Below are 27,722 nucleotides of genomic sequence, written 5' to 3'. Positions count from 1 at the left end.
AACTCCTTGTTCTATCATGATCAAAGTTGGCAAGAATTATCGTGTTACACAAGTGAGATCTATGCCACTCCATGTAAAAAACAACTTGCAAATTTTGAAGGGCTATGCATTGATATTACTGTACAAGTAAATCCATTTTTACAAACAAGAACGTTGGAATTTAGCATGGTATGGTAGGGGAACATGCCCTAAAAGTCTTGGTAAAATATAGCCATGATCCTATCTCCAGTAAAGGTTTCAAACAAGGCAGAATCTGGGCTTAGTTTTAAAAAATAAGATAAACAAGGAGATTTACTTTGACATTAACAATCACTACTCAAGGGAATCTCTGGATTCACATGATCTGTCTCTAAGGAGATTAACTGCTGTGATAGTCATTTGATCTTAAAAAAAAATTAAAAAAGAAACCCTTAGCTACAAAACATTTAACAATTCCAAAATGTGCTGGGCAAAAGTCCAGCTATTTAAAGCTCTGCTTGAACTCCAGGAACAGACAAAAAATTATGCAAATCCTCCTTCGTCTCCTCCCCAAAAAGAGCACAGGAGGAGATCGATGACATCTTAAAGTTCCTGAGAATCGATTTACTTGGAACCGTTTTAACTTGGGGTCATATTCTTGGAATCTCTACTTTATTTTAAAGATTAAGCCTCAATATTTGGGGTCAATTCTTGGTCAGTGCTTCTTATTTATTTTTATGGAACATGTTCATGGTTGAAAACAGAACTTCCAAGTGATCTGCATTACGTTGCAAATTTACATGTGAATTTCTGAAAACCTGAAATAAATAAATAAAGCACTATTTCTGGCATTTCTGGAATGGCTGACCTCAAACAGTTGGTGCATCACCCTCTACCAGCCTGATGGGAACATTTGAACAAAGCAGGATCATTAAGACCCATCCAACACATTAGAAAATAAATTTGCATCCATGTACAAACTGGTGGAAATAGACTAATGATGCCACTATCAAGAACCCTGCAGTCTCGTGGAAGTCTGATGACAACTGAAACATCATGAACGTGTAGAAATACAAGTCACATGGGAAAGACCTTCACCGCCCCCAAAGCAAATATTTAAAAGGCAGATGTGAAATTGCTCAAACTGCTTCTAATTCGAGACACTGCTAAGCCTATATCCACTGATATGTTTTGTTTTAGCTATCGTAAATTTTTACCACAAAAGATGTTTTCTCAGCAAAAGATGTTGCATAAATTTGGATAAAACTCTTAAGGCCTGTGTTAATATTTACATAAGTGAGCAAATAAATAGATCAAATTGTTGTCACAAATTGCTTTTAAAATCCCACTTTACATGCGATTTCTGACATCTCTACCAATCAGCATGATATCAAGTAGCTGCTATCTAGAGTGTAAACTTCATTTATCATGTGTCAGATGGGCCTTAGTGACTTGATATATTAACTAGTTTTCAGAGCAAGGTTATTTAATTTTATCTTATCTATATATATTTGAATTTATATTTCATGAAGAAGGCTTCAAAATTTTAAGTCTGGCCTAATACCAAATACATCACCTGATAGAGTTGTCTGATTAGAAAGGCAGCATGCAGATGTGCAAAATTACAGTGGCAAAATCAGAAAAAACTTTTCCAAAGAGGAATTGTAGGGTGTTGGATTGGTCTGGGTTTGCTTGGCTTTTCTGATCCTCCCACTTTTCCAGTCCTCACAGCCAACAGAAGAGTCTCATAGGCAGAGACTTAAGAAATAAAGTAGAATTTCATTATAGAAAGAAGGGGAAAAGTTAAAAGAGAAGAAAAGAACAGAGAATCAAGAAGACTCAAAAAGACTCCAGCCAATTAATTTCAAAGCTATAAAGTTAAAATTATTACACACATACCCACCAACCTGCATACCTGCACGCTTGCATACACACAAAAAGGAAAATAAGAAAGTAAAGGAAAAAAAAAAAAAAAAGACTTTGAGAATTAGAGTTATGACATCATGGCAATGGTTAAACAAATTAACAAAACTTAAGAAAAAGGAGAGGAGTATAGAGCATTGGTTCCTGGAAAAATATTCAATTCCCACAGTAATTAAACGTAACAAGAATATTACTGATAAGATTGAATCATAATCAAAGAAATAATAAAATAAAAAACAGCAGAGCAGAGAATAGAGAAAAGAAAAAGAGAGATGAAAGTCATGCACAAGATTTTATTATTAAATCAGACTGAGAAAAACAGAAAATTAATAAAGTGAAAATGAATATATTGCAACAGGGATAAATTCCTATTAACCTTTTTTTTTTTTTTTTAAACCATCCACTATCATCGTACCAATAACTAGAAGAGAAAAGAAAAAGAAACTCTAATGATCTCACCAAGCATCCCCATTTCTCCCACATATCCACCTCTGTCCAAATATAAGAGAACAAAGTTTTCCCCGGAATTTTCTCTCCTTCAACATTACCTGCCGCAAGTTGCGCGTCACCTTAACGTCATGCCATGCGTTGTCATTGAATTTTCCATTGACAGGCTCCACAATGGCCTCAAAGGCCCCAGACCCCAGGTTAATGACCAGTGAAACCGCACCATCTTTCAGGGCCAGGTTGACATAATCAGCAGACTTGCCGGTGTGCAGAATGAGCCCATTGCGTTGCCATGTCTTGAAGGAGAGAGTGATCTCATCACTGCTGCTCTGGATAGGGTTTTGAGACAGGTCATAGCAAAGGTATTCGGAACCACGGAAAGTGGCCATGTTCTCATCTCGTGCTATTAAAAAAAAAGGGGGGGGGGGGGGGGGGAGGAAAAAGAAAAAGTATTTAGCAGTTATCCAAGAAGAGATTTAAGATTGCTATGAAATTTCTGAGAAATCCCCACAGCACTATTAATGTTCTGTGCTGCCATATATCATGACATGCTAATGGCTGTATGGCTCCTATTTCAATATGGCTATCAAGAGAATTAACAGCAGGGTCCTTGTACCCATAAATTTCAGTGCTGTGTTTGCAGTCTCGCTGCAGCACTGTCACCATCACCATAGGGACCATTGAGAAGTATGCAGCAGAACCTACGATGTTTGAAGACTCTCTTTGTAAGACATTTAACATCCTTAACAGAAGAATGATGGAAAACTATGCTAACAACAGCATGATTATCAGCTAAGAATTGTTTCTAAAGGAACAAAAGTACCACAAACATTAATATTTAGATTGATGGCAAAACTTTCCCAGTCTTATCCTAACCTGCTATGCAATCTAAGGAACACCAGAATATAATCTTGATAGAACTGCTGCTTTCTTTCAACTGAATGAGAGATCAAACAGACAAGAAAACCACACAAAGTGCCCTGTAGTTTCTTTCTTTCCAAGGATGAGGAAAGACAACACAAAATGGATTTGTTGACAGCTCTAAGAAATTATACTGCTGCTAAACACATCCCAGAACTTTGCCTGTCTGATCACCCTATCGAGAGAATCTTTACTATGCATACTTTTTATACAGCAAAAATAAACATGGAGGCTTTTACACAGCATAATACATGAAATATTTTCTCATTTAAAAAAAAAAAAAAAAAGTAATTCACCTGTGCACAGCAGGGAAATCCACTGAATTCATTTTGTAGCAACCAGAGGCAGCATTTGAACACCTTTATATCATTAGTGTGAGCTAGATGTCAACCTGGGCTTCCATAGTCATTCAGAATCAGTTACTCTATATTGCACTGCTGTGACTCAAGTCAGCTATATACCTTGATTTTGCCCATTTGGGCAGAAGTGCAGGACTGTGATGGTAAAGCTTCAAAGAGCAGGTAGGCTGGCTTTAGTCTCTATCAGTGCAGTCTACGGGGGAAAATTGCACTTACAAAGGAGTCTGCATAGATCTACAGACCCCCCCCACTCCATATGCTTTCTGACTCTCAGCTGTGAAAGAGATTCTGAGTATGAATAACTGCATGGTACAAGCAGTTGAACTATTGTTTCTTACAGTCCATTGCATAAGGCAAGTGGTGGTGGTACTGCCACTGACAGTAATAGTGTTTTTCTGCTTCATCTTGTCTCATTTAGTAATCCTAATGCAGATTAGCCAGAATCTGTTAGTACAAGACTGAAGGGAAAATACTTGTCATTGCCTTCCTTGAAAAATAACTGCGTAGTGAAATCTGCACCCTCGCAGCATGAAACAGTAGCACAAAACAGTATAGTGTTACAAAAAGAACATAGATCATCCTCTAAGTGATAGGTCTGCTTTAAAAACATACTTCTGTAATCTGTACTGAGGGTATCACAGAATGAACTCATTAAAAAATCTGGGCATTTTGAAGGCAGCAGTAATATGTGTCTGTGCTTATGGAAACATACTAGGTGTCAATATATATCCCTTTAAGCAAACAGTAAGACAGATTACTCCTTGCAACAACACAGGTTGGGAGCCAACTGGCTCAAAAGCAGCTTTACAGAGTGTCAATAGTTTACAGGCTGATTCAGACATTCTCTCTCATTTTGATATATTAGCTTCAATTCTAATTATATTGTATTATAGTGTGTTACCTTGCATTTTGAAATCTTATTTAGTAAATTAGTTTGTTTCTCCTCAGATTGTTGCTGCTGTTCTGTTTTTAGGCCCATCCATCTACCCTTTTTCCTTTTTTCCCCTTTTCCCTTTCCTTGGGTGTTGGCCCATGGGTACCCCCCCTCCACTAGTCAGAGAACCAGGCCCAACAGGCCCATAAACCACTGCCAAGGAGAAAGACCTGGGGGTCCCAAAAGACAAGCTGAACATGAGACACCAGTGCCATTTCAGTAAGGAAAGCAACTGCATCCTCAGCAGTATTAGCAAGAATGAAACCAGCAGACCAGGGAAAGCAATTCTTCCTCTCTCTAAGGGACTAAGTAGATCACATTTGGAGTCCTCTGCTCAATACTGCTGACTCCAGTACAAAAGTAGCTTCACCATACTGAGGTGCATTCTGTAAAGAGCTACCAAAGCACACAAGGTGCTGGGGTATGTGGTATATATGGATGGAGAGGCTAGAAGAGCTGGCTTAGGTCAACTGCAAGGAGAGGGGGCTCAGAGGAAACCTTGTTAGTATTTGCAACTTCCTGATGTGAAAACATAGAGAAGATAGGACTAAATTTACCTCAGACGTGCAGGAAAAAAAAAGTCAGAAAACAACTGACATGGCTAAAGCGTCACAAATTCTGATTCTGTATGAAGAAAATGTTTCAACTTGAGGGTGCTCAAATGCTAGAAAGGACCTAGAAAGGCTGTGAAATCTCCATTATCATAGATAACAAAAACTGAACTGTGCATGATCCTGAGTTGCCTCCTCAAACTGCACCTGGTCTGAGCAGATGGTTGGACTAAGCAGCCTTTGGAAGTTCCTCGCAAATTACTTGATTTTCATACTCTCAGCTACCACCAAGGAGCACATATGGTTGTGTCAACATGCATCTAGCCTAAGCACAGAGCTGATGTTGATTTCTCTTCTGAAAGTCCAAGCTAAGAGCTTTAACAACATTCCACAGTGATAATTCCCCTGCTTCATCATTTCTGAGTCACTGGAAGGTAATGTGTTATAATCAAGTCAGACACATACTCTATACACCTGCGGACAACTCTGATCAAACAGTAGGCATCCAAGGGCAGAAGTCAAACAATCATTATGACCAAGTCATTTTCCTACAGTCATAGACCTGTGATGCACTGCATACACATTTGATATTTTAGGGGGAAGGAGGCACAGCTGGTTGGTTGTTCACTCACTACAAAACATATTAACAGGGCTCATTTACAGTTGCTCAGCCACTAAGACAAAATCTCACTGGTCTGCTTGACACCAGGGAGAGGCAAAGAATAGATTAGAAAGCTAAATGGTAATTTAAGACAACCAGTGCAGACTCATTAAAACAGGGCAGAGAAAATTTAGAGGAAAGTTACTCTTACATTCTCACTTGTACCCATGGTTTTAATATAAAACACTATCAACCCATTCCTGCATGCAACTACATCATCTGCCTATTTCTTCCAGTCACCATTGGTATGAGTGAAATTCTAGACCTGATCCATCTTTTTATCCTTATTTTCTGAAAGTAGATTAAAGGGGTTTGGGTGAATGTAACCTATTTCTGTTTCATATAAAATTGTTGTTGTTTTTTTTTTTTTCCACTCAGCATTCTGTATAAATGTTCAGATTTGCAGATGACCACACACTAAAATCTCTCTGGGGCTCACAGGCCAATGAAAAGACATGCTTGTCCGCCCCATGTCTCACAAACACAGCTCCCAAGGTCAATATGCCCCCTAAAAATACATTCTCCGAATCATTGCTTCCTAAACTGTAGTCTGTGGATCTAAACACATAGACACATTAAAGGCTTTAGGGCATAGATTAGGCTCCAAGCTCCAAAGAGCTTAACTGCATATTCCTCCAAGCTACAACACCATGGACTGTGTGGGGGCATGTGGCCTGACACAGGTCATAACCCTGGCACACAAAAGGCTTTTTATCAAGCACAACCTTTGCATGCTGGCCTGCATCTTAGGAAGCTTTGATGTATGTGATGCCTCTGAAGAGAAAGCATGTGAAAATCACCAGAGAGCAGAGAATGGAAAACTAGGTATAGATTCTCCCTAAAAAAATAATTCAGACAAAAAAACCCCTGAGCAGGCTAGAGATCTCATAGTAACTTCATGTGCTTTCAGGTGCAGCCTAGAGATACCTGTAAGACCAAAGAGTTGTGACTTATTAGTTAACTAGAGACATTTGTGATATACATTCTGAATGCAGCACAGACTATCCAAAAAAGGAGATCAGATAATAACGGTTCAAAGAATAGAGTCCAACAACTGTATTATGGTATTTATGCTTTTCATATTCTTTACAAAGCGATAGTGTACCAAAGAGTTTCTGCATAGCAACATACCTAAACTAAAATAGCTATACTTACGACCCACCTCCAAGTCACAGGAAACCTTTGTTCATGTTACATGGAACAGACGTAAATCATACTACCTTGAAGTAATGATCTTATTCCAATGTTGCAATGCAGCAATGCTTACAACTGTATTTAGAATATGTTTGCAAACTCTTGATTTATACATGATTTTCAAGATTTAATTTCTAACTCAATATCAGATAGATATACAAAAACAAAACAGAATGTAAAAACAGGTTACTTAACAGATGTAAGCAATTAAATCTTCCATTTCACTTGTTAGTATTAATCTAACTCCATTATTTATTTTAAAACACATTCACATGACTAAATTCCCTTCAGCAGCTGGTATTTGCAGACATCTGAGACATGTTTGAAATCCCACATTCAGGCTTAACCCTTGACACATTCAAAGTCTTAAAGGATTCCTGCTTTGTCACTATATAAGTATGGACATGACTAAATATCTCAGTATATTTATCTTTGCATCCTTTCTACACTAATTCTTACTGCCAACAGTAACCTTAAAATTCTAAAATTGTAACCGAGTTGAAGGAATTTTTTTACCTGAATCATACTGAAGTCAGGAAAGTATAAATTCTAGATACAAACAGTATGAACCAAGGGGAAAAAATAGACTTCGGGCTATTCTAGATGATGAGCAGTGAGAGATCAAGGCAACACCTCAGGATGGGGTAGAATCCCTATTTAGGCAAAACCTCATGAAATCTACTAAGAGCTAATTCTGTTCTGGGCGGAAGGGTTGCCCTGGGAGTCACCGATAATGTCTATGATTCTCAAACATGTCATAGACCAATGAAAGATTTACGCTCTCTGAGTCACTTTTATGTGTAACTGATGTTCTTTTAGAGGTTAAGAGAGGAGAAGCTGTATATCAAATGTCCCAGAAAATCAGTCAGATAGCACCTCCGATGGACACACACACACACACACTAAAGTGAATTGTATCCAGCACCCTCTGAAAAAGCTGTCCAGTGACTGAATGCTGAAACCCTAATAAAAGCCTTAGCCTGTTCGAAAAGGTTGACTGTAAAATCATAGGAAAATGTTATAAGGGAGAAAACTAATTACAGAGCTGGAGTCTCACAGTGAAGGGACTGGTTTTCCAAACACCTACTGTGTTTAAGCTATTCTAGGTAATGTTAGATTATCCTGCAGAATTTTGAAACAGAGAAGAATCACAGTAGCATCAGAAACTGTAGGTAAAATCAGTGGAAGATCAGACATCATTACATTTAAGAGATGTGAAGAACAACATAAGCCTGGGAGCCCAATGCAATGGTGAGATGAGCTAAAGACTGGGCACTGTGAGTGCTGAGCTTACATTTTACACATGCCATAGCAAGCTCCAACCTTTCCAAAAGTCTCTTTCATTTCATCAGTAAGAGCAAAGTGAGTATTATAGACCAGAGAACACCAACTGCATAGCATGAGTCATGCCCCCTCCTCCACTATCAGCTGCTTCACACATTATACTTCACTTTTAGAGGAGAACACTTGTGAAAAGGTCTACAAATTGAAGCTCAGAAGAGATCGAGGAGACTTAACAATACAGTGAAAGTTTGTCTTGTTGTCAAACCTGATTAATTTACTGTTCCTCTGAACTCTAGAGCCCCTAAGGAAACTAGGAGGAAAAATTGCTTTCTCTAAAGACACTGTACTAGAGCTCTCAAGGCCCAATCTCTGTGTACTGTATTACTGCAGAGAGCTCCTTAAGCAGGCTCCCACGGAGAGAAGTCCAACCCTATGGGCTACAAATGGCGCTTGAGAGGGCCATAGCCAGCCTTGCAAAATGATTTATTTTTCCTGATAGTTTTTGCCACTGAACAGCAAAGGCTGAGAGCTAAGAGATGGAAAACAGGACAGTGCCTGAATCTTTAACCCAAAGGAATCCTTCAGGCTTTTGATCCTCTGTCATGGTTTTATTAAACAGTCAGCACACACTACCCAATGGAAAAACATAAGAAGTTTCCACATATCACTTTCCTGTATCTACAATATAATTGACAGTCTGCTAGAAGGGTTGCTGTTTTTTGTTTTTTGGGGGGGGGAGTTTGCATCTGTTAAATACATCGCTGAAGATCCACCTAAACAAATCAAAACTTGCACAAATGAAAAGCTATTTTGCTCTTCAATCCTGAAAAACTCTTCTTCATTGAACAGTACGATACAGTTCTTTCAATGAAACTTTTCTCAGAGGAGAAGCAGTACCAGATTTATCACAGAATATCTCCTAGTTAACACAGCACATACAGAGATTATTTAAACCTAGATTCATTAATAACATGAACTTCACAGCTTCTGATTCTCTAAGATACCTTTTCTGCCTGTTTCTGAAGGGAAGCAGAAGTCAGAAGAGTATCAGCGCAATGTGAACCTGTGTGAATGAACCACTTACTACAGAAAAAAACCATCATCATAATTTGCTTCAATATCAAGGAGAGTAACTGGGGGAAAGCGTTCATAAAAACTTTTAGCTAAAATGCTTTTACTGTATAAGTATTAGTGCTACAATAATGAAAAAGAATAAATAAGTTGGCATATATCTAAAAAAGATTATAGCATATGGTTTGTAAGATCATCTATTTCAACCATCGTTTAAATTTCTCACTAAAATTGATCTAAATGACAAACTACAGGTGTAGGAGTCAGGACCCAAGCATTTTCTTTCCGACTTTGCCACCGATTAACTGTGCAATGTGTGGCATTTAATTAACCTCAGCTTCTTCCATCTGTGCTACAAAGATAACAGAAACAAGGGTTAAGTCCTTGAGATCTATGGAAGAAGAGTGCTCTATGAGTTTAATGAAACTTCTTTTCAAAACAAGGAGAGTTCCACAGCTGTGAGGAGAAGCCATGTATCCATTCAGAGCATATGGAGTGCACAGAGTGTCCTGGTTATTCCTCTCTCCAGGTTTTCCATTGTCTTCTAAGTGTATACAACTGCACGGCTATCAGCATATGATTTTGTCTTGCCTATCATTTGCAAAGAAACAATAAGCTTCAATCTAACTATGGTACTATGTGCTTAGGGCTCTACACATTCTTCATACTCTGGTCAAAGAGACAGAAAACAATCCTGCATTAATGTCTTGCTTGTATGCAAATGAAATATAACATCTTAGTTTTGTGCTTCCTTAAGTACGTTTCTTCCAAAAAATGTACAGCTCCACTTTAAAATAAAAGCATGAAACAGTTTTATTTTGAAATGAGGGATATTCAGGAAATCAATTTAAAACAATGTGTTTGCTTGAAACAATTTGATATGTTCAAGTAAATTCACAGTTTGTTCTGGCTGAGTGAGATACACCTTTTTTTTTTTTTTTTTTTTTCCTGAAAAATTTTGTTCTCGCCCAGTTCCACTAGGTTCAAGAAAAGCAAGGCATTGCTACTGATACAGTGTATATATATATTGTACTGATATAGTGTATGCTACTACATAGTGTAAGAGCATGCAAGTGTGTAGCTGAGCTGTTTACTTAGTCTTTAACTCACATAGTCTAATAGCCAAAAAAAGACTTGGGTCACGTAACAGCTGTGAAGCAAGCTTTATGAATATATGTATGTAAATATATTTAACACACACACACACACATATATATATACACACACACACACAAATATATATATATTATATATAAAAACATATATATATTAAAAATATATATATAATTATATATAATAATAAATAATAGATTGTTATTTATTACATATATATATACACACACATTATATTAGTATAAATACGTATAAGTATATGTATATTAACCACCTCAGGGATATCTGTTATTTTTCAGCAGCAATTTTGGATGGAATCCCAAGTTTCACACTATTGTTACTCTTCTAGCCTTAACAAAAACAAACAAAAAAGTAGTAAAGCTCCAAATATCCTAACTGTAATTACATAGAGCTGTTTGTTATTGGGTGTGAATGAAGGAGCACTAATATTCACCTAACAACAAATTTGGCACATTTGTTCTTTAGAATACTTAAGAGAAGATTTTCCTCAAGCTTTCGGAATTTGATGAGCAACATAATATCAAGGAAAAAAATACTAAGAACCTATAACAGTCTTCCCAGCACGGGTGGGAGGATTAGTCCTGCTTGGGAAAGACCATGGGGACAGTTGATGGGAGCCTACTAAAACTGTCTGTAGGAGCAAAGTAAGTTTGACACTGAGACAGAGAAAAAGAAAGGGAAGTTGTGCATTTATATGTGAAGTTGATACAGCCTGGTGGGAGGAGAAACACCTGCTTCCACTGAAGGCCACTATATTGGAAAAACTATTGGAAGATCCTAAAGTAAACTACTGGGAAGCCAGGAGCAGACAGGAACCATCAGAACAGGTGGACAAGTGCAGGCAGTGGGTGTTAGCAGCAACCTCCCAGCAGCCTCATGCCTGCTGCGGATCTGGGAAGCCCTCCGGGCATTTTTCCAGTTTGAGGCATGAATAGAAAAGTAGTTAGAGCTAATCACAGTAATAAGACAATAATGATCCTCAAAATTATCCTTTTTCAATACCAGAGAGCAGTACTGAAAGCCATGCCCATGGGAAAGGGGAGATAAGAAAGAAGTTGAAAGCAAAGGTGAGGCAGAAAGATGCAGATCAGGGTAGAGCTGCATACACAGCTGGTGCTAGACTGCTGTCAGCTCCTTGTAGCTTTGGTAGGACTGAGCAGCAGGTACAATCGAACCCCCAGTACTGCCTCGGTACCAAAATACAGTGCCAAACACTACTGCTGCTCTTCACTTACATTCATTGTAAGAATGCATTAGGACCATTTATGGAAGAGGCAGTCTCCAAACACAATTTGAAGAGTAATTATTCTCAAAACAAGGCCCAGGCAAGGGACAGATATAAGCTGGCAGAGCAGCTTTGCCCAGTAGTTATTAAGGAGCAAAAACATGTCCATTTGTATGCAATGAAAAACACATTAGGCTTCTGCTACAACTACAGCACCTCAAGTTCATCTGTTTACCAGGGCAGTGGAGACATAAATGCAGGCACCAACAGTACAATTGCACAGCATATTCTAGTAGTAAAGCAGACAAAATGCACCTGAAAAACATTATAAAAATACACAGTGGGGATATTTGCTCCCCCCACCCCCCATTTTTATTTTTTATTTTTTTTTTTTAGGACAAAAGGAAGCATGCATTGGTGTGAAGAGGGTGTGACAAAGCACAAAGTCAGCTTTGAGCAGCTGTACATTGCATACATGTAGAATGAGGCAGACTTAAGATCCCTTGGGCACATTACAGTTTGTGCCCAAGAGCACGAATAAGCCTTATCTCCCTACACTACCTCAGGGTGCCCATATGAGAATTTATACACCTGCATGTACATAGAGGAAAGAAACACATCTTGATCAGGTGTAAACGTAAGAGTGGATGCATGAATACACACAACCTCAGAGCATAAGCACAGATGTCCAAGGAGCTGTGGAAATGCAGAAGTGGAGGAAGCCTACCGAGTTCCTGCAGTGAGCCTGGGGGCAAGAGGGAGGCTGTGCCAGGGCAGTCTGGCACTTGCTATAACTCCAGCCTGGGCTTTTTCCTTTCTGCCTCCCCTCCCCCCTTCCGCAATAGAGCAGACTCCATGGCTACAGGGAGGGTGCTTAATGAGTCAAATCCTCTTGACTGCCTTATCAGTTGTGGACAGGCGTGTTTCTGACAACTGACCTTTCCTACCGTGTGCTGTTGAAATATCCATACCCCACAACAATTAACTCATTGCTGAAAACATAACATCGAAGAGAGGGAAAGCTCGACCATTTGCAGACAGCACCACAGACAGAAGGGAGAGAAGAATGCACTTAAAAGTGACAGAGCGTAGCCATACAAAGGTTTGATTCCACCTTATTTTGCCAGGCACACACTTTATTACCTTCTTTACAGCTTAGCTGTAACAAAGCTGTGTACAAACACAAAGCCTTGTGAGACAAGGAAGGAAAGCAAAGTGGACTGAGAACACTTGTGAAGTGTCTGATGTCATTAAGACCACACACAAATAACTACATGTCTATATAAATGTACACAAATCTGATAGAAGAAACAAAGAACCCTAATAGAAAATAGAACTGGACAGAGCAGAGGAGGCAAACAGGCATCACTCTGACACCCTATACCTCTGCTGTTACGGATCTTGCTTCTAACAACATGTATATTAATATATTCCTTAAAAGAATTAAACAGCACTCAGCTGAGTTAGGAACCTCAAGAATAACAAAACCTATCAAAACCAAGAAGGCTTATCCCACAGAGAGCACAACTCCAGTTTCAAGTACAGAGGAGACTGCTTCTCTAAGGGGAACAAGTACCTGAACGTAAAGTGGTTGGTGTAGTTAGTGGTCCAAAGGAAAGCTCATAGAAAATCTGCACAAAACCAGATGGGGGACTCAGGCACATCATTCCTTTTGTATATGCAGAAGTCTCTATGAAAATCACAGGAAATCTGTTACAGCTGTATGTCACCAACGTGCCTGAAGATCAATTCCAGCATATCTCAGACTTCAAGAGCAAATCCTGCATATGCAGTATTAACATGCAGACATGAAAAAGATACCACTCATTTGCACAATAATCTCCCTGTATGCGCAAAAGGCAGAATTAACTACCACTAGTAAATGTTTGGGGATTTGCTATTTTTGCACCACAGTGACAAACAGACTCTAAGAGGCCCTCACTCTTCCATTTCAGTACCTTTCTGGTTGTACAGAACAGGAGTTGGATGACACTTAAGAAATTCACTGGATAAAAATCTGACTGAAGCTCTACAGAGTTCATCTGGACACAGCAACTAACTCATCTGGGCACTGGAGGAAAACATAAGCATGCTTCTTAAGACTGTACATAAAATAGAGACAAGTTTACAAAATAGGAGTGGAATAAGAGGCATAAAAGTCAGTTGAGGTCAGAGAGCAGAAGATCAATAGCAGTGCAGTAAATGCTCCAGTTGAGCAGTAATTATTTCAGTTTAACAAACAGAGAAGTAAATTTTTAGGCCAAAAGGAGTTTAGTTACTAGAAGCACACAAACTCTTCTCTTCAAACTCCACAGAACCAAAAAGAAAATCATTATTTTCATTGTGGTGGTGGTTACTTTGTCACTGCAAATTTTTGGGTTTTGTTATTTTTGTTGTTGTTGTTTAGCTTTTTGTTTTTAACTGAATCAGCTATGTAACATTTGGAATGGTTTCTTGGCTATTTCTGTTTTGTTGTTGTTGTTGTTTTATATTTACATAATAAACACATTTATTTTAATGCGGTAAAGTTTATGTTGTTTATATACTCCAAATATCATTAAATAGTTCTCTGCTCACTTATTTGCATGAATTTTTAAGATGATCAAGGCTATTTGGAATAACAAACCACAGTTAAACTATCAGATCACTCAGGATTTTTAGCCTCATATCATCAATTAAATGCCTTCCATATCTTGACATGATTTAGCATCAAGAATGAGCCTTGCTGTTGTTCTTAGTTCAGTCTATTTGTGTAGAACAACCTCATTCAAACCATTTACACTTATTGATTCTGGATGTCAAATAAAGAAAAATAAAGTTGAATCTGGGTTTCTCTTTGGTATCATAAGATCATAAGCCAAACCCAGATCCCACCGGTCTTAGTAGAAATTAGGAATAATTTTATGGTAATCAGTGAAAGCATACTGCTAGATGTAAGATAGCAACCATGCTGGTACCAGTGTTCATATTGGTTTTTTGGTTTTTTTTTTCCTAAGCCCATTGTTAGAAGGTCAGAACTGATGTAATTCTTATTCGTACAAGCAGTGCCCAACTGCTGCTAAAATGACTTTTCAAATCTCCCTGCAGGAAATGTGACACGGCTCTTGTGTTATAACTACTGTTGAAAAATATGTGCTTCTCTGAGTCTAGAAAGGTGCTATCATTATTTTCCCAGAGATGAGCTTGCCCTGAAGTGCCTTGATTTCTCTGTTTTTGTGGTGGCAGTGTATTTTCTTTTTTTTAATAGCAAAGACTATTATCCTAATCTGAACACCAGGGGAGCTTGTGTACTTTATAAATATTTTCCAAACCTACGTTAGCTCTTCTCCCTGTTCCCCGCACTTTAACACCATCATTAATCTGCTGCCAGTGAGGTCTTGCCATTCTGGGACTGAAAGATGTTTGGAGGTTTTAGGAAGAAGGGATGGCAGGTTTGGCCAAGAACTCCAGGTCAAACCCTTGCATAAATTTATGTACATCCAGCATTGGGAATCATTTAAGCCCCTGCTATGTGGAGAACATCTCTATTTTCAAAATACAAGACAATTCTGAAAAGACTTTGCCAGAGTAACCTTAGGGCCTCCAGGTTAATTGTTTCTTGACAGCTATCTGATCAAACATGCTCAGTTCCAGTCAAAATGTGTTGTTTTGTTTTCTTCCCTCCCTCCACCATAACTGCCAGATCTAACAGTACTTTGTGGAGTCATGGCGTGGAATCTTCCTGCACACTGTCTTTGGCAACAAAGATTTGAAAGACCAAGTTTTACTCATACCTTGAAAGTGCCACGACCTCCTTATTGGGTTGCTAAAGGAAGACTGCTGTAAGAATCGGGCCTTGACCTTATAATTTAAGAAGCTATTCTGTTAATACACATCAGAACAGAAGAAACTTTTTTCTCACAAATGTTTTGGTTCTGTAGGGCTATGAAAAATAAGATAGAAGAAAATTATATATAATTATGTTAATTTATATAATTGAGATATTTATACATGCTTTTTTTTTTTCCTTTTAAGCCTTACACACAGCCAATTAGACTCAAAAAAAAAAAGAGAAGATCCATTAAATACATATTTTCTTCAAGTTTATGTAACCTTTTCTCATTTTAACTGTACTGTAATCCCAGAAACAAAAGGAAACAGTGTAACTTAACAACTCCAGGAGGGATCTCACTGCAAAAAGCACATAATGACACCAAAAGCTCTTGTACACATACCTGACTTGTTATCAGAGTATTAAGCTCCCTGACCTGCAGCCCATGAAGGATCATAGTTGTTCCTTCTGCTGTTTATGTGCATTTTTGGAAATTCACTTATCTATTTCTTTGTGCTACAGGCTACTGCCAAGATTTTAAGTTTCTACCATCTGTTTGGTTTGACTGTATCATGATGCAGAATTCATAAGCAGCCAGAACTACTGACTTCCTTACCAGCCACGTCTCAAACAGCCTCTGCAACTAATGGTACTGAAAAAGGTCTAAAGCTGCATTTACAATGAGTAGGCAAATATTGGTGCTGACTGAAGACTTCATTGCCTCCTGGTAGCTCAAGTTTATTGGCTCTAATATTCTGCATTTCTTAGCAGAGGTGAATTAAGAACTCACTTTAAAGCTCTTAGAAGAATTGTAGCAACTTCATAAAATGCCATTAGTCCTGGATGATTCCAGTATAGTTTTTAAGTATTTGCTGAACTCCTTTCATTTCACAGAACAGAGGTTGCTACACCCCAGAAGATTAAAAAAATCCTTGATGGGAATTGTAATTGCAGAACAATTACAATTTCTGACAGTCGTGCAGCTGTCAGTCAGAATAGTCCATGATGCAGGATATGGGCACTGCAGACACTTCTGTTCATCCTTCAGGGTGCTACAGACCTGTAGGCACTGCCAAGCTTCACACCTGCCTGCTTGTTCAGCCCTGATCTATTATTAGGAACCAGATCACGAAGGTTATTTTTATAACACTTATGTGTGTGGTTGCAAACAGGCTTTACGGCTTTATTTCAACAGGCACAGCTACAACAAGCAGATTTTTGTTTGTTTGTTTTACCATCAGGTATCACATCATAGCAATCAGCTTTAAAGACCAGAGAAACAATGCATACTTGATTTTCCTACTTTACTCTAAATAAAAGTCAAAATGCCCTTACAGATTGACCAATAGAAGCCGAGATTATGAAATCAACAGATGATCACAGGAAGCATGCTCAGGAGATAAAAGAGCATCAGCTTCTCTGCTAGTTTTGCCAACCAATTTGCTAAATGTTACTAAAGGTCTGCTCAAGCTCTCTGAGTTTGCTTTCTGCTCACTTGCATTCATGTGGCTCTCTCAGTGCAACGATCACCTCTGTGAAAGTCACGCATCTGTGTGGGAGAAGATGACTGGATGGGTCAGTTATAAATGATGCATACGTGACAAACCTGTACACAAAATAATCAGCACAACCCACTGCTGACTGCCTTCACAGAAGTGAATTATGGATATTACAATTCTGTCCAGATCAACATTTTGAAAGACACAGGGCTCTTATGCACATCCATTTGCTGCCCATATGGCATTTCAATCAGTAATAACTCTCTTAACTTCCAAACTTACGTCTCGCATCGAAGAATTTTCTGTTTTAAGTGTTAATTGTAAATTGGGACCATAAAGGATAAAATGTGAAAGGGACTGATGAACAGAATAAACATTCAAAAAGCCACATGTGAGCCTGCCTTTTCCTCCCAGAAACAGAGCCACAAGAAGGGCTCCCTTTTAAGATGGGGTCTTTGTTGCTTTCTGTGTGAATCCACAACTTCTGTCACACAGAGACACAGCTGGAGCTTCCTCTCCATTGTAGCACACAGTGTATCCAGGGCAGTCCTCATGACATTAACATCTCTTTTAGACTGCACATGTACATGGAGGAACATTCAGTACAAATATGTACAAAAGTTAGGTTTGCACTGTCACACCTAGCACAGTAGTAACGCTGTATATGTAATTAGATGCATGCATGATTACATACGTGATTACATGCATTCTGTTTGTGTGCAGCCAGAGACCACGTATTTGCATGAGCTGTGCGAGGTTCCTTTCTGTCTTTCTTTTCTTCATTGAATGGGAAAAGGCTGTCAGCAATTTCCTTCTGTCAACAGCTGGGAGATGCTTTTCTGCAGTTAGCTGCAATTTGTTTCAATTATGGGTATTAATCATAGCCTGCTCCTGATGGTATTCTTCAAAAAATAAATAAATAAAAAAATCAGGGCTTTTCTTTTTAACAAGCCATTTCCTCTCTCACGATTGCACTTAATGACTGACTGCACGTTTGCTGAGAGAGAGAAAAAAAAAAAGAAAAACCCCAGACACATCCCTGTTTGCTTATTTCATTAATAAGCACTGTGGCTCAAGAAGCTGGCAGGGAATGTAACTGAAAGGGGTCAGTGCACTGATATTTCAGCTGTGGAGAGAGAGCTCTGGCCAAGGCTTATATAAAATAAAAAATTCTACCCTAAGAGAGATGGTTGAAATGACCACAGTTAAGGATTTTTGGACTCCATCTTACTTCCCTTGAAACCTAAAAGAAGATCCACTAAACTCCATAGAAATCAGTTTCCTACTGTTTTAGTATTCTACAACAGAGATCAATTTGAAAACACTAGGGAAAATGTTCAAAGTCTTGGAAACTCATATCTGCCCAAAGAGCTATTCCTAAAGTCTGCTGGAATACAACCAAAGCAGCAGCAAGGATGAATGGGATTTTACCAGTCAGCAGCTCATTATGCTGTGATGTCTCAAAGTTCCCTGTTTCATGTGTCAGTTCCAATGAGAGTTCTAAGAAACATGCTCCAAGTTTGCAGTGAAGTAGTAAATAAAATCAGGTATGTAGAGTGTATACTGTTGTCCTGGAAATATTCTGATTGAATGAGCTGCATCAAAGGACACCAGTCAAAAGGATTATTCCTTCTTTATCTATTTCCTTTTCTCTAGAGTTTATTATCTTACCTGTTATTGTATTAAAGACTCTCATTGGTGATTAACCATACTAGCTCAGAGAACTTAAAAGATATTATACAGATTTTACTCAAAGGTGTAGACATTATGGGAAATTGCTAAGATCTGAGCAACAGGTACTTACTGCTCAGCCCTGGAATTTTATATCAGATGAGATTCAAGTTCCGAGAACACAGATGATCTCCAAGACAGGATCAATGCACTTTTTCAGAGGTTGGTTTAGAGGAACTCCAGGCCTGTACTGCTTAAAACAGTCTTGCAAGGACAGAATGCAATACAAGCTTTCTAAGAATCTGCTTAGCAGGATCTGCATACTTCATCACACTTAGGGAAAAGAAGAATGATCTCACTGTAGGTCCATATGGTACCTTGCACATAAATATTTCACTTAGACAATTTAGGCATTCTCTTACCTAAAGATCAGATACACAGATACACCAGCAGGGTGAACCAAAAATCACAAAATAAAAAAGGAAACAGAAAACCACTATCTCCTCTAAACACCATATCAGTGATTACAAAAGCATGAGTACAGACGTAATTATATTGTCAGAAAATGTAAGTTGGCTGGTATAGTTTCATTTGATAATGTACAAGACTTAAACTACTAGCAAAAGAATTCATAAACATCTGTCTTCAAAGCAGTTCTCTGCAGGCTGTGCCTGTAGACCCCTCCAGGCCTGAGACTCAGAAAGATTCTGCACCACACAGGTTTTCCAAGACAAACACCAAGCAGGGGTGAAGCAAGGGGACCTGACACAGTCTTGATGATAACAGCAGTGAGGAGGGACTGGGCTGCTGCCAGAGCTCTGCTACATTGTGTGATCAGGACATGGCACAGATGGTATATATTGTGTAGGAGGATAAAATGCTATAGCTCTCCTACTCTACTCATCAGATGCATGTCTGGACACAGCCAACCAGCAAAGGTCACTTGCACAGACGCGGCTGTGCCCACACGACTATACATCTGCAAGGATTTCACGTTTCTTTGCATGGAGATGTGGAAATTGGAAATAAACTTCAGTGGAAAGAATGAGAATGCTTTTGGTTGTATAAACTGAACCCACACTGAAAGCCTCCTGCTAATGTCAGATCAGCTTTTGAAAACGTACGTAATGAGTTTCAGAGCCTTCGTTTAATTCTCTTTAAAACGTATGTACCTGAACATTCACAGCTTAGTTCAAAGCACCTGAAACTCACCCAGCACCCTGTGATGCCTCACATCTGCAGAAGGACAGTCTTTCTCTTACAAGAGCTGAGGGGGATCATTTGCTCTCTGGGACATTTCAGATTCACAAAAGAGGAACACTTATTTAAAAAAATAAATAAATAAAAGTAAAGAAAACAGCCTTGGCAACCACAATGTCACACTAACCATGGATTATTAAATTGCAACGAAGAGACACAGGAACAATTTAGAGACCAGCATGATCCACAGTCTGGGTACAGACTGCTCTATCTTTGGGCACCGTGGCCAATTGCAAATAACGCACCCAAACTAGTGCCAGAAGATCATCCCTTGCATTAATGCCATCCTCCACATTTGTACCACAAAGTTCCATTGCAGCATATTGAACTTGTCAGACCAAAATACAGCCCACAGAAACCTGCCAGCTGAAGTCTCATCAAGCAGAGTTCATTCTTACCAGACTCCTACTGATATGGAAAAGTTGTTCTGCCTAGAAAGAAAATGAGAAGCCTGAGAGGGCAAAACACTGGGAGCTTTACTGAACCCTTGGGCTTCAGACACTGTGCACTTCATTACCAGGAACAGGAATTTTTAGAGAGAAAGAGAAGGAAAGAGAGCAAAGAGATCAGGAAAAAAGAAAAGCAAGGCAGGAGGGGAAGGTAGAAATAGTGGGAAGTGAAAGAAGAAGATGAGTCCACAAGCAGACAGAAACAGGAAAAGGTGGAAAAGAAGAGGGCATGACAGAAAGGGATAGACAGAAGGAGAGAGAAATCTCTGCTGGTACAGTAACAAATAAATCCTTGCAGCATGACAGGCGTCTGCTGAAGCATTTCATTTCCCCGCAGCATAATGGTGTGTTATTGCCCATTATCTGTTCTGTCAGTGCCAGAGTCGATATTAAATGAGGGGCAGCTGCATTTAGCTGCCATTTTTCAGCTGTCTCACCGTTACCATGGAGATGTGGTTGTTTTGTTGTTGTTGTTTTTTGCTGAACCTGGCTGCAAACAGCAGGGCTGCTGGGGGTGAACGGGGAAGGGGCGGTGGGGAGGAGGCAGAGATGGAGGCAGGGGGGAGAGAACAGCCCTCAGGTCTGTGGGCACTGCAGGACAGCCACTGCAGTCACCCCATTACTATGCAAAGAGGCTGATGATCTGCTCTGTGCGCTGCTCCGACTTCCGCAGGTGCTCACAAATGTCCCTTCATCCTCCTGCATTTCTCATTAACCTTCTTTGCTGTGATGAGAACAATCCTTTCTTCTCTTTTGTACATCTGCAGCACCTCCTCAAAGGCTATTGGAAGCAATGATGAATTGAGCTTCTCAAAGGCCACTTAGCATCTTAAGAAACATTAACATCCCTAAAATAGAATCAAGAAACTGAGGCACAATGAAGCAGAGCTTTCCTCTCTCCCACCAAGGATTACTCAGCAAGCTGCTGGCCTGCACTGGTACAGAAACCTAGAAATCTCTATTCACTGCTCTCCTGCTTTACATGAAGCAATGCTCCCAATGCAAAAGTAGGGGACAGGATAGTGACTCAGTGAACTGGAGTCAAGCAGAGGACATCCAGGCTCTCTCCCTAGCTTCTTAAGAGAATGCTACAAACAACCATCACCTAAAAGGATTTCTCACTGGAGTTATCTTTCCTCCATATTCTTCTACTTCATCCAGATAATTCTAACACAAACAAATTGAAACAGACAACATTTTCTGTTTGCACTGCATCAAATACTAATAACTGTAAAGCATGCAGTCCTTTACAGTGGCCCATTCCCTGCTAGTGTTATTCTAGCATCTAAGGAGCAGCTTTTTAAAAACAAATAACAAATGACTTCATTTAAAAAATCACAGTTGCTAAAGCCCTACCTGAGCCTCCTATTAATAATCAAATTAAGTCTTCATGTCCATGCATGAATGCACCCATACGTTGACATTTCTCATCAGATCCTCTTACTTTGATGCTTTCACATGTAGAGTAACTAACTTTACTACTTTGGGTCTTCCAAAACTTGACAAAACTCGTAGAAACACATAATAGCAAGCAGCATTTAATTGACAATGCTGAAGATCTTCCTCCTGGTTGATATTTGCTACCATTACACATCTCTATGGTAGTTCTCCAGCATAGCTCTTAATAAATCTTGCTGACTAGTTGTTTATTCAAATTTCTAACTGTGCCATGTTTAAATATACATATATATATATATATGCCTGAATTGTTTATATGCTAATCCTTCCTTTAGCTCCCCTCCCCTTTCATGACCTCTTGCTTTTGACTACAGAACTATCATAAGCACCACATTGGCCACCAGACCACCATCTGATGACTTGCAGGATCTTGTTTTTTCTCTGGTTGAAGCATAAGTTCAGAGTGTTTGATCAAAGGCTTCTTTGTAGTGCAAGCACATTTTGCAAATGGTAGTGAAAACAAACAGCTGATTGAGATTATTGAAAATATTAATGTTAATAAACATTTCATCCTGTTGGACCAATGACAGTAGTGCTCGGGTTAAGGAAGTCAGAGAAGCTGGAGGAAAAAAGAAATTTTCCATAAGACTAAAGAGATTGTTTCAATGTAATCTCTGGTCAGCAAAAGTTTATGACAAGAATATGGATGGAGCAGTCTTTGAGACAAATGGGAAAGCAAGAGGTAAATTATACTGCAGTACTCTCACAAGCAACTCTGTGGTCATTTCAAGGAGTTTCCAAAGCTGTGCAGCCTACAATTAGAGTTGTTTTATATGGTACAAATATGTTTGTTCCACTCCTGTAGAACTGTCCCATTCAAGTTAAGGAATACATTCAGAAATGCTTATCTCCCACACTCAACAACTCCATCAGCTAAGAAACATGAGGCAACAAAACTGTAAAAGTGACATAATTGGCAGATATTACAGATAGATACTATATATTCAGCACAAGTTTTTAAACAAAGGTATTGATTTGTAACACCCTAGGGACATTTTGTGGAAAGCTTTCTGGCAAACAGAAGTAGTTCTTAAGTTCTACAGAAAGAAAAAGATCTACCGTTTCATTTCTTTGCATCTTCATTTCCCTGTCTTCCTAAGATCTACAATAGCCATCACTGTCATTTCTACAGCCTGTTTTCTTGAGCCCAGTCAACGAAAAAGAAGTATGGCATGTTTGGCTTCACTTAATCATTTGTACACATACAGTACAAGGCAACAGACTTGAGGACCAAAATAATTTTCCACAAGTCACCACAGCCCCCAGTATTTAAATGGAAGTGGTCGCTGACTAAAAATAGTTCATTACAGTAGATGACAGCCAGTGCCAAGACTATAAGCAACCTCGGATACCCATATCTTTAAACTTATTCTTTTTTACCCTGTGTATATGTAGGACCTGCCCCATGACTCTTCAAAGACTTTCCCCAAGTGTTGATTAGGCATCAGAACAAGGTTCAAGAGTATTAATATGCCAAGGTGAATTTTCACTTTTATATGAAAGAATTTTGAGACGCTCATTTCCAGAAACAGACATTGGAAAGCATACACAGATGACTTCATTTGTTTGAAATAAGAGACATATTCTAATACTCTGTGGAAGAAGTGTGAGTTACCAAATTTTCACCACATGTCTTTGAGTTATGATTTTCCTTAATTTACCTATTTACACTGATGCAGTACTAAGGAACAAACTTCTTTTACCATCATCCTCTACCATCAGGAGCTTGTGCTTCTGAAGATGATAATCCTAAATCGTATTGCTACTGCTGATAGTGGAGTGGTGCACGTGGTTCTAAACAGCAGGTCATTTTTTTCTGCACATCTAAAAAGGGGGTTTGGATATATATATATAACTCCAAATACCAAGAGAAGCTGAAACAGCTCAATTCATCAGAAATCAGGTCAAAGGGATAGACCTTTGAAAAGGTCAGATCCCAGTATCACAGCCAGTTTTCTACAAAAACATGTCCTCAGTATCCACTAGTCAGGAACAGATTTTCAGCCTGTAATGTCTGGCATGCTCAGCACTTCTCACGGTATGCCTGCTCAATAGTCATCAAGTCATTTGACAGCAAAGCTCAGAAAAGAAGACATGATGCTCCAGGTTCAAGCCTTTGGCACCAAAGCCCTTCCCTCCCTATTCTAAAATATCCTGAGAAACCATATTTTGTTTTGCAGAGTACTGAAATGCAGTCATGAGGAAGCATAAACTATGAATTAAGTTTCATGACACAACAAGACTTTATTAGCATAAATCCCAACTGTGACTGTGTAGAGGCCCCATAAGAGCAATGGTAATCACGTTTAATGGGCAGAGTGATAAAGAGACATGATTAGTCAGTTCTCCACTCCCTTCTCAGACTCCTCCTTTTTCCTTTCTTCTACCATTGAGGAGTCTTCCATAGTAAAGGGAACATTTTGCACAGAAAAGAAAAAGACCATTTCTGGTGTCCCTGTGAATCCACTACTTGTGACCTCCTACCCTAAGTGACCTGGAAGCCTCTGATGCTTTTCAGAACCTCACTAGAATGCAGTCCACAAGAAGATGCAACCAAGAAGAGGTATAGGGAAACCTAGAAGCACTGCAAGAGGTTCCAGAATCACACACTGTGAAAGGAACCTATAGAATTTGAAAAGCATTTTCCATTGTGATCAGGAAGTACACACAGGAAGCTGAGATGTAGTTAGTGCCTTACCATGGACAGTCGCTTTGTAGCTTGCACCATCAACTCCAGGCAATACTGAACAATCTAGGCACAAACAGGTGATTCTGGATAGACTGGAGCATAAAGCTTTTCTTCTCTTTTGTTTATATAGCACAGGCTTGCAATCAGGACTTGGGAATTGCTCAGTTCTATGAGGGCTTAGGGACACAGTGAACAATTCTGTTGTGAATCCAGTGCAGGTACTCTGACACAGCATATGATCTTTAGAAGATGGATGGTACCACAACAAACAAAGAGCTGCGATTCAGACAAATACAAAATGATGCAGCTATTCCAGCTAGCCGGCTTCAGCATAATATTTTAACATGCATTAGCTATTTTCACTGCAGTCTGGGGACAGGCGAACCATTTCACCCAACTCCCTATGCCCTTTAACTCCTCCAAATATTAAAAGGAACATTTGTTTTCAAGTTGACTTGTCCATTAACTTCATTCACTTCCATATCTATCTGCAGTTCCAGGTTCAGACCAGGTCCAGAACTGTCACTACAACACAAGGAAAACATTTCTCATAGTTTAAACTGTATTCTACATAATCAGGAGATTAGAGCAGCCAGAGACTCCTGGGTTTAATTCAAACTCAGACTCTCGGGCATGATTCTGTGTTGCTGCAGGTATTTCAGCTTCCATTAGAGAGAGAAAACGAATAAACTCGTATATGGTTTCATATGCATTTGTTTTGATTTTTATAGCTGGTGAAAAGAGCTATATTAATAGCACAGCAGGGGCTGAACTGAATCCAGAGATCTGGAAAATAAATTATTCTCAGTGTCTATTACTTCAGTAATTGTGAATTCTAGCAAGATGGTACTTCTGTGTGCTTATCACGTAAGAGAAAAACATGACCACGGATTAAAATTGATTAAGAAAACCTACCTATTTACAGTAAATAACACAAATATATTTGCAGATTACAAAAAGGTACTGCCCTTTGAGTCCTCAGAGCTTCTAATCTATTGGAACAAAAAGGAGGCATGCCCAATTTTAAATGCTCAAAGAGAAACTGGGTAAGACACTTGTAATCTGACATGCAGCTGCTGCAGACAGACCAGCCTGACATGTGGAGCAGAGCTCTGAAGGCCTGAATAGTGAATCCAAATCTCAGCAATCTAATTTTTTCCTTTTCTTTACAAGATGCCTGTTCACAATGAATCTGATCTCTGAACATCATTAAATCACTTTACTGTCTCTTTCTGTATGTATGTATATGATGTATACATGCAGATGGCTTGTAGCTAGAACAAGTTTAGCATATGCATGAGTTCACCCATGTTTAACAAGGGTTAATTCCACTATATGACCATAATAAGTATTATGCCTACCTACAAGTTATTTTTTTGTGAAGTTATGCTGTTAATTGACTGAAAAATCAGTGTTTTTCTGTTAGATGATCAGTCAGTGAAACAAGACTGATTTACAGCACAAGAAAAACTGCACAATAACACTTTGGTAGGATGAATGTAGGAAACTAAATGGGAATGAATACAGCTGCAAGCTTCTTCTACTTTAAGATTGGTTCGTATTTATTTCCTGAAATAAACTTCTGAGAGCTAACAAATCTTGCAAATAAATAAATAAATAAATAAATAATATATAATAATATTATATATATATACATATATATATTTATATATATATATTTTTATATATATATATATATATATATATATATAAAATTAAGTATTAATTAAGACTAACTCAAGTTGAACAGCTATCCAGCAACAATGAAAATTGACCTTTAACCTCTGGGTAAAAACAACCCTGAATTGTTGTGATCTGTTTGATTAAACAACTACAGCGAACAGAACCATTTTGCAACTTTTAAATTGTTTCTACACCAAGACATAGCCAGAGTGTTAACAGGGATATAAATCCTGTGTATTTGTGCGAACCTGCCTACAAACTATAGGTAAACCAGGGCTTATTTGCTAAAGAGATTCATCAATAATTTCAAGTTAACAAATTTCAACTTAATTACAATTAGTTTGACAGCAAAAAAACTGAGTGTCAAAACATAATGATCCAAGACCCATTCTCTCAGCTCCAGCTGGCACGGTGTTGGTTGGAGCCTGTGGAGAATTTTCTGAAATCAAGTAGGGAAGGTTCCCTGCTGAGGTCTGTGAATCAGGCCCTTTTCCTACAACCCTTGCCCTTCACACCAATTACTGCCTTTGCCATAGACAAATCATTTTAGCTTTTAATTCAGTCTCTCCTTTTGTAAAATGGGCCTAATAGTACTCACTTATCTACTTCACTAGGATGCTTCAAGGATTAAAATTGATGTGTCCCTGCTGGCGTAATGTGCTATAATTACCTTGTTAATGTGCCCTCTCTCGGACAGACTGAAAATTGCTCAGTTGTGTCACAGCCATGGGCTGCCTCGGCTATTTGGATGAGCACAGGAGGTTGGACAGTGATCACTCTGGCCACTGCTGCCGCAGTGGGACTGGAGGAAAGCAAGTGGCAGCCCTGCACCCAGAGCTGCAGCAAGGGCTCTGCTTTACAAAGCAGACTCAAAGCCACCGGTTGTTATGAAGAGTGCACCTCTAACAGAATAGTGTGAGCCAAAGACTATTTTCTACCTACATGTGGGTAACAAAAATAAACCAAAAAAATCTGCTGAGGTCCTCCTTTTCCTTGAACTACTGCCTCGATAGAAGCAGTCAAACAGTCATTCCCTCTCTGAAACCCACTTGTAGTATTCTATTCTATGTATGCTCTAACCCCTTTTTCCTTCCTGTGTAATTCTTCCCACCTGCTCTAAATTCTAAAAATACAAAGAAATATAAGAAATTATGTGACAGTACCAGGGGGAAAGTCAAGTATCTTTTCTATTTATGAGACAAACATTGGGAAGAATCTCTCTCACAGAGATGTGAGGTCTACCCCTGCATGTGCAGGTCCATCTCTGCTATCCAGAGACGTGTGCAGCCCCATCCACTCTGTGTGTGTGCAGAAGCAAGTGAGGGAGGCTGGCAGGATGTATCCCCATCCCTGCATCTCCAGGCTCCCGGCTCAGCATTACCTCACCGCCAGCCAATCCAGCCCTGCCATGCCTCAGCACCCTCCTCTCGCCAAGGGCCGCACCCACCGGAGCAGCTGATTGCCATGGCAAGCACAGGGGAGTTTGGGTAACTGTATGTGGCCTGGCGGTTATTGCTTGTGGAAAGGCAAAAACAGACAG

At 39.1% G+C, this 27,722-nt stretch overlaps 1 protein-coding gene across 40 annotated transcripts in view; it reads right to left on the bottom strand.

Annotated features, from left to right (window-relative positions):
• The window catches only part of NRXN3 (neurexin 3), an 887,795-nt gene that overhangs the window by 654,637 nt on the left and 205,436 nt on the right, over positions 1-27,722 (bottom strand). For all 40 annotated transcript variants that reach the window (XR_014946731.1, XR_014946732.1, XR_014946734.1 and 37 more), the window contains one exon: positions 2,430-2,731. Coding sequence is in view for 31 of the 40 variants with exons in the window: in XM_085549250.1 (XP_085405376.1) it covers positions 2,430-2,731 (302 nt within the window). In the remaining 9 variants the exon portion in view is untranslated. The remainder of the gene's footprint in view (positions 1-2,429; positions 2,732-27,722) is intronic.

This window comes from Coturnix japonica, chromosome 5, assembly GCF_054131305.1.
Source record: "Coturnix japonica strain WE chromosome 5, WE-NBRP24, whole genome shotgun sequence".
Taxonomy (NCBI): domain Eukaryota; kingdom Metazoa; phylum Chordata; class Aves; order Galliformes; family Phasianidae; genus Coturnix; species Coturnix japonica.
This window is presented reverse-complemented; position numbering and strand designations above follow the sequence as displayed.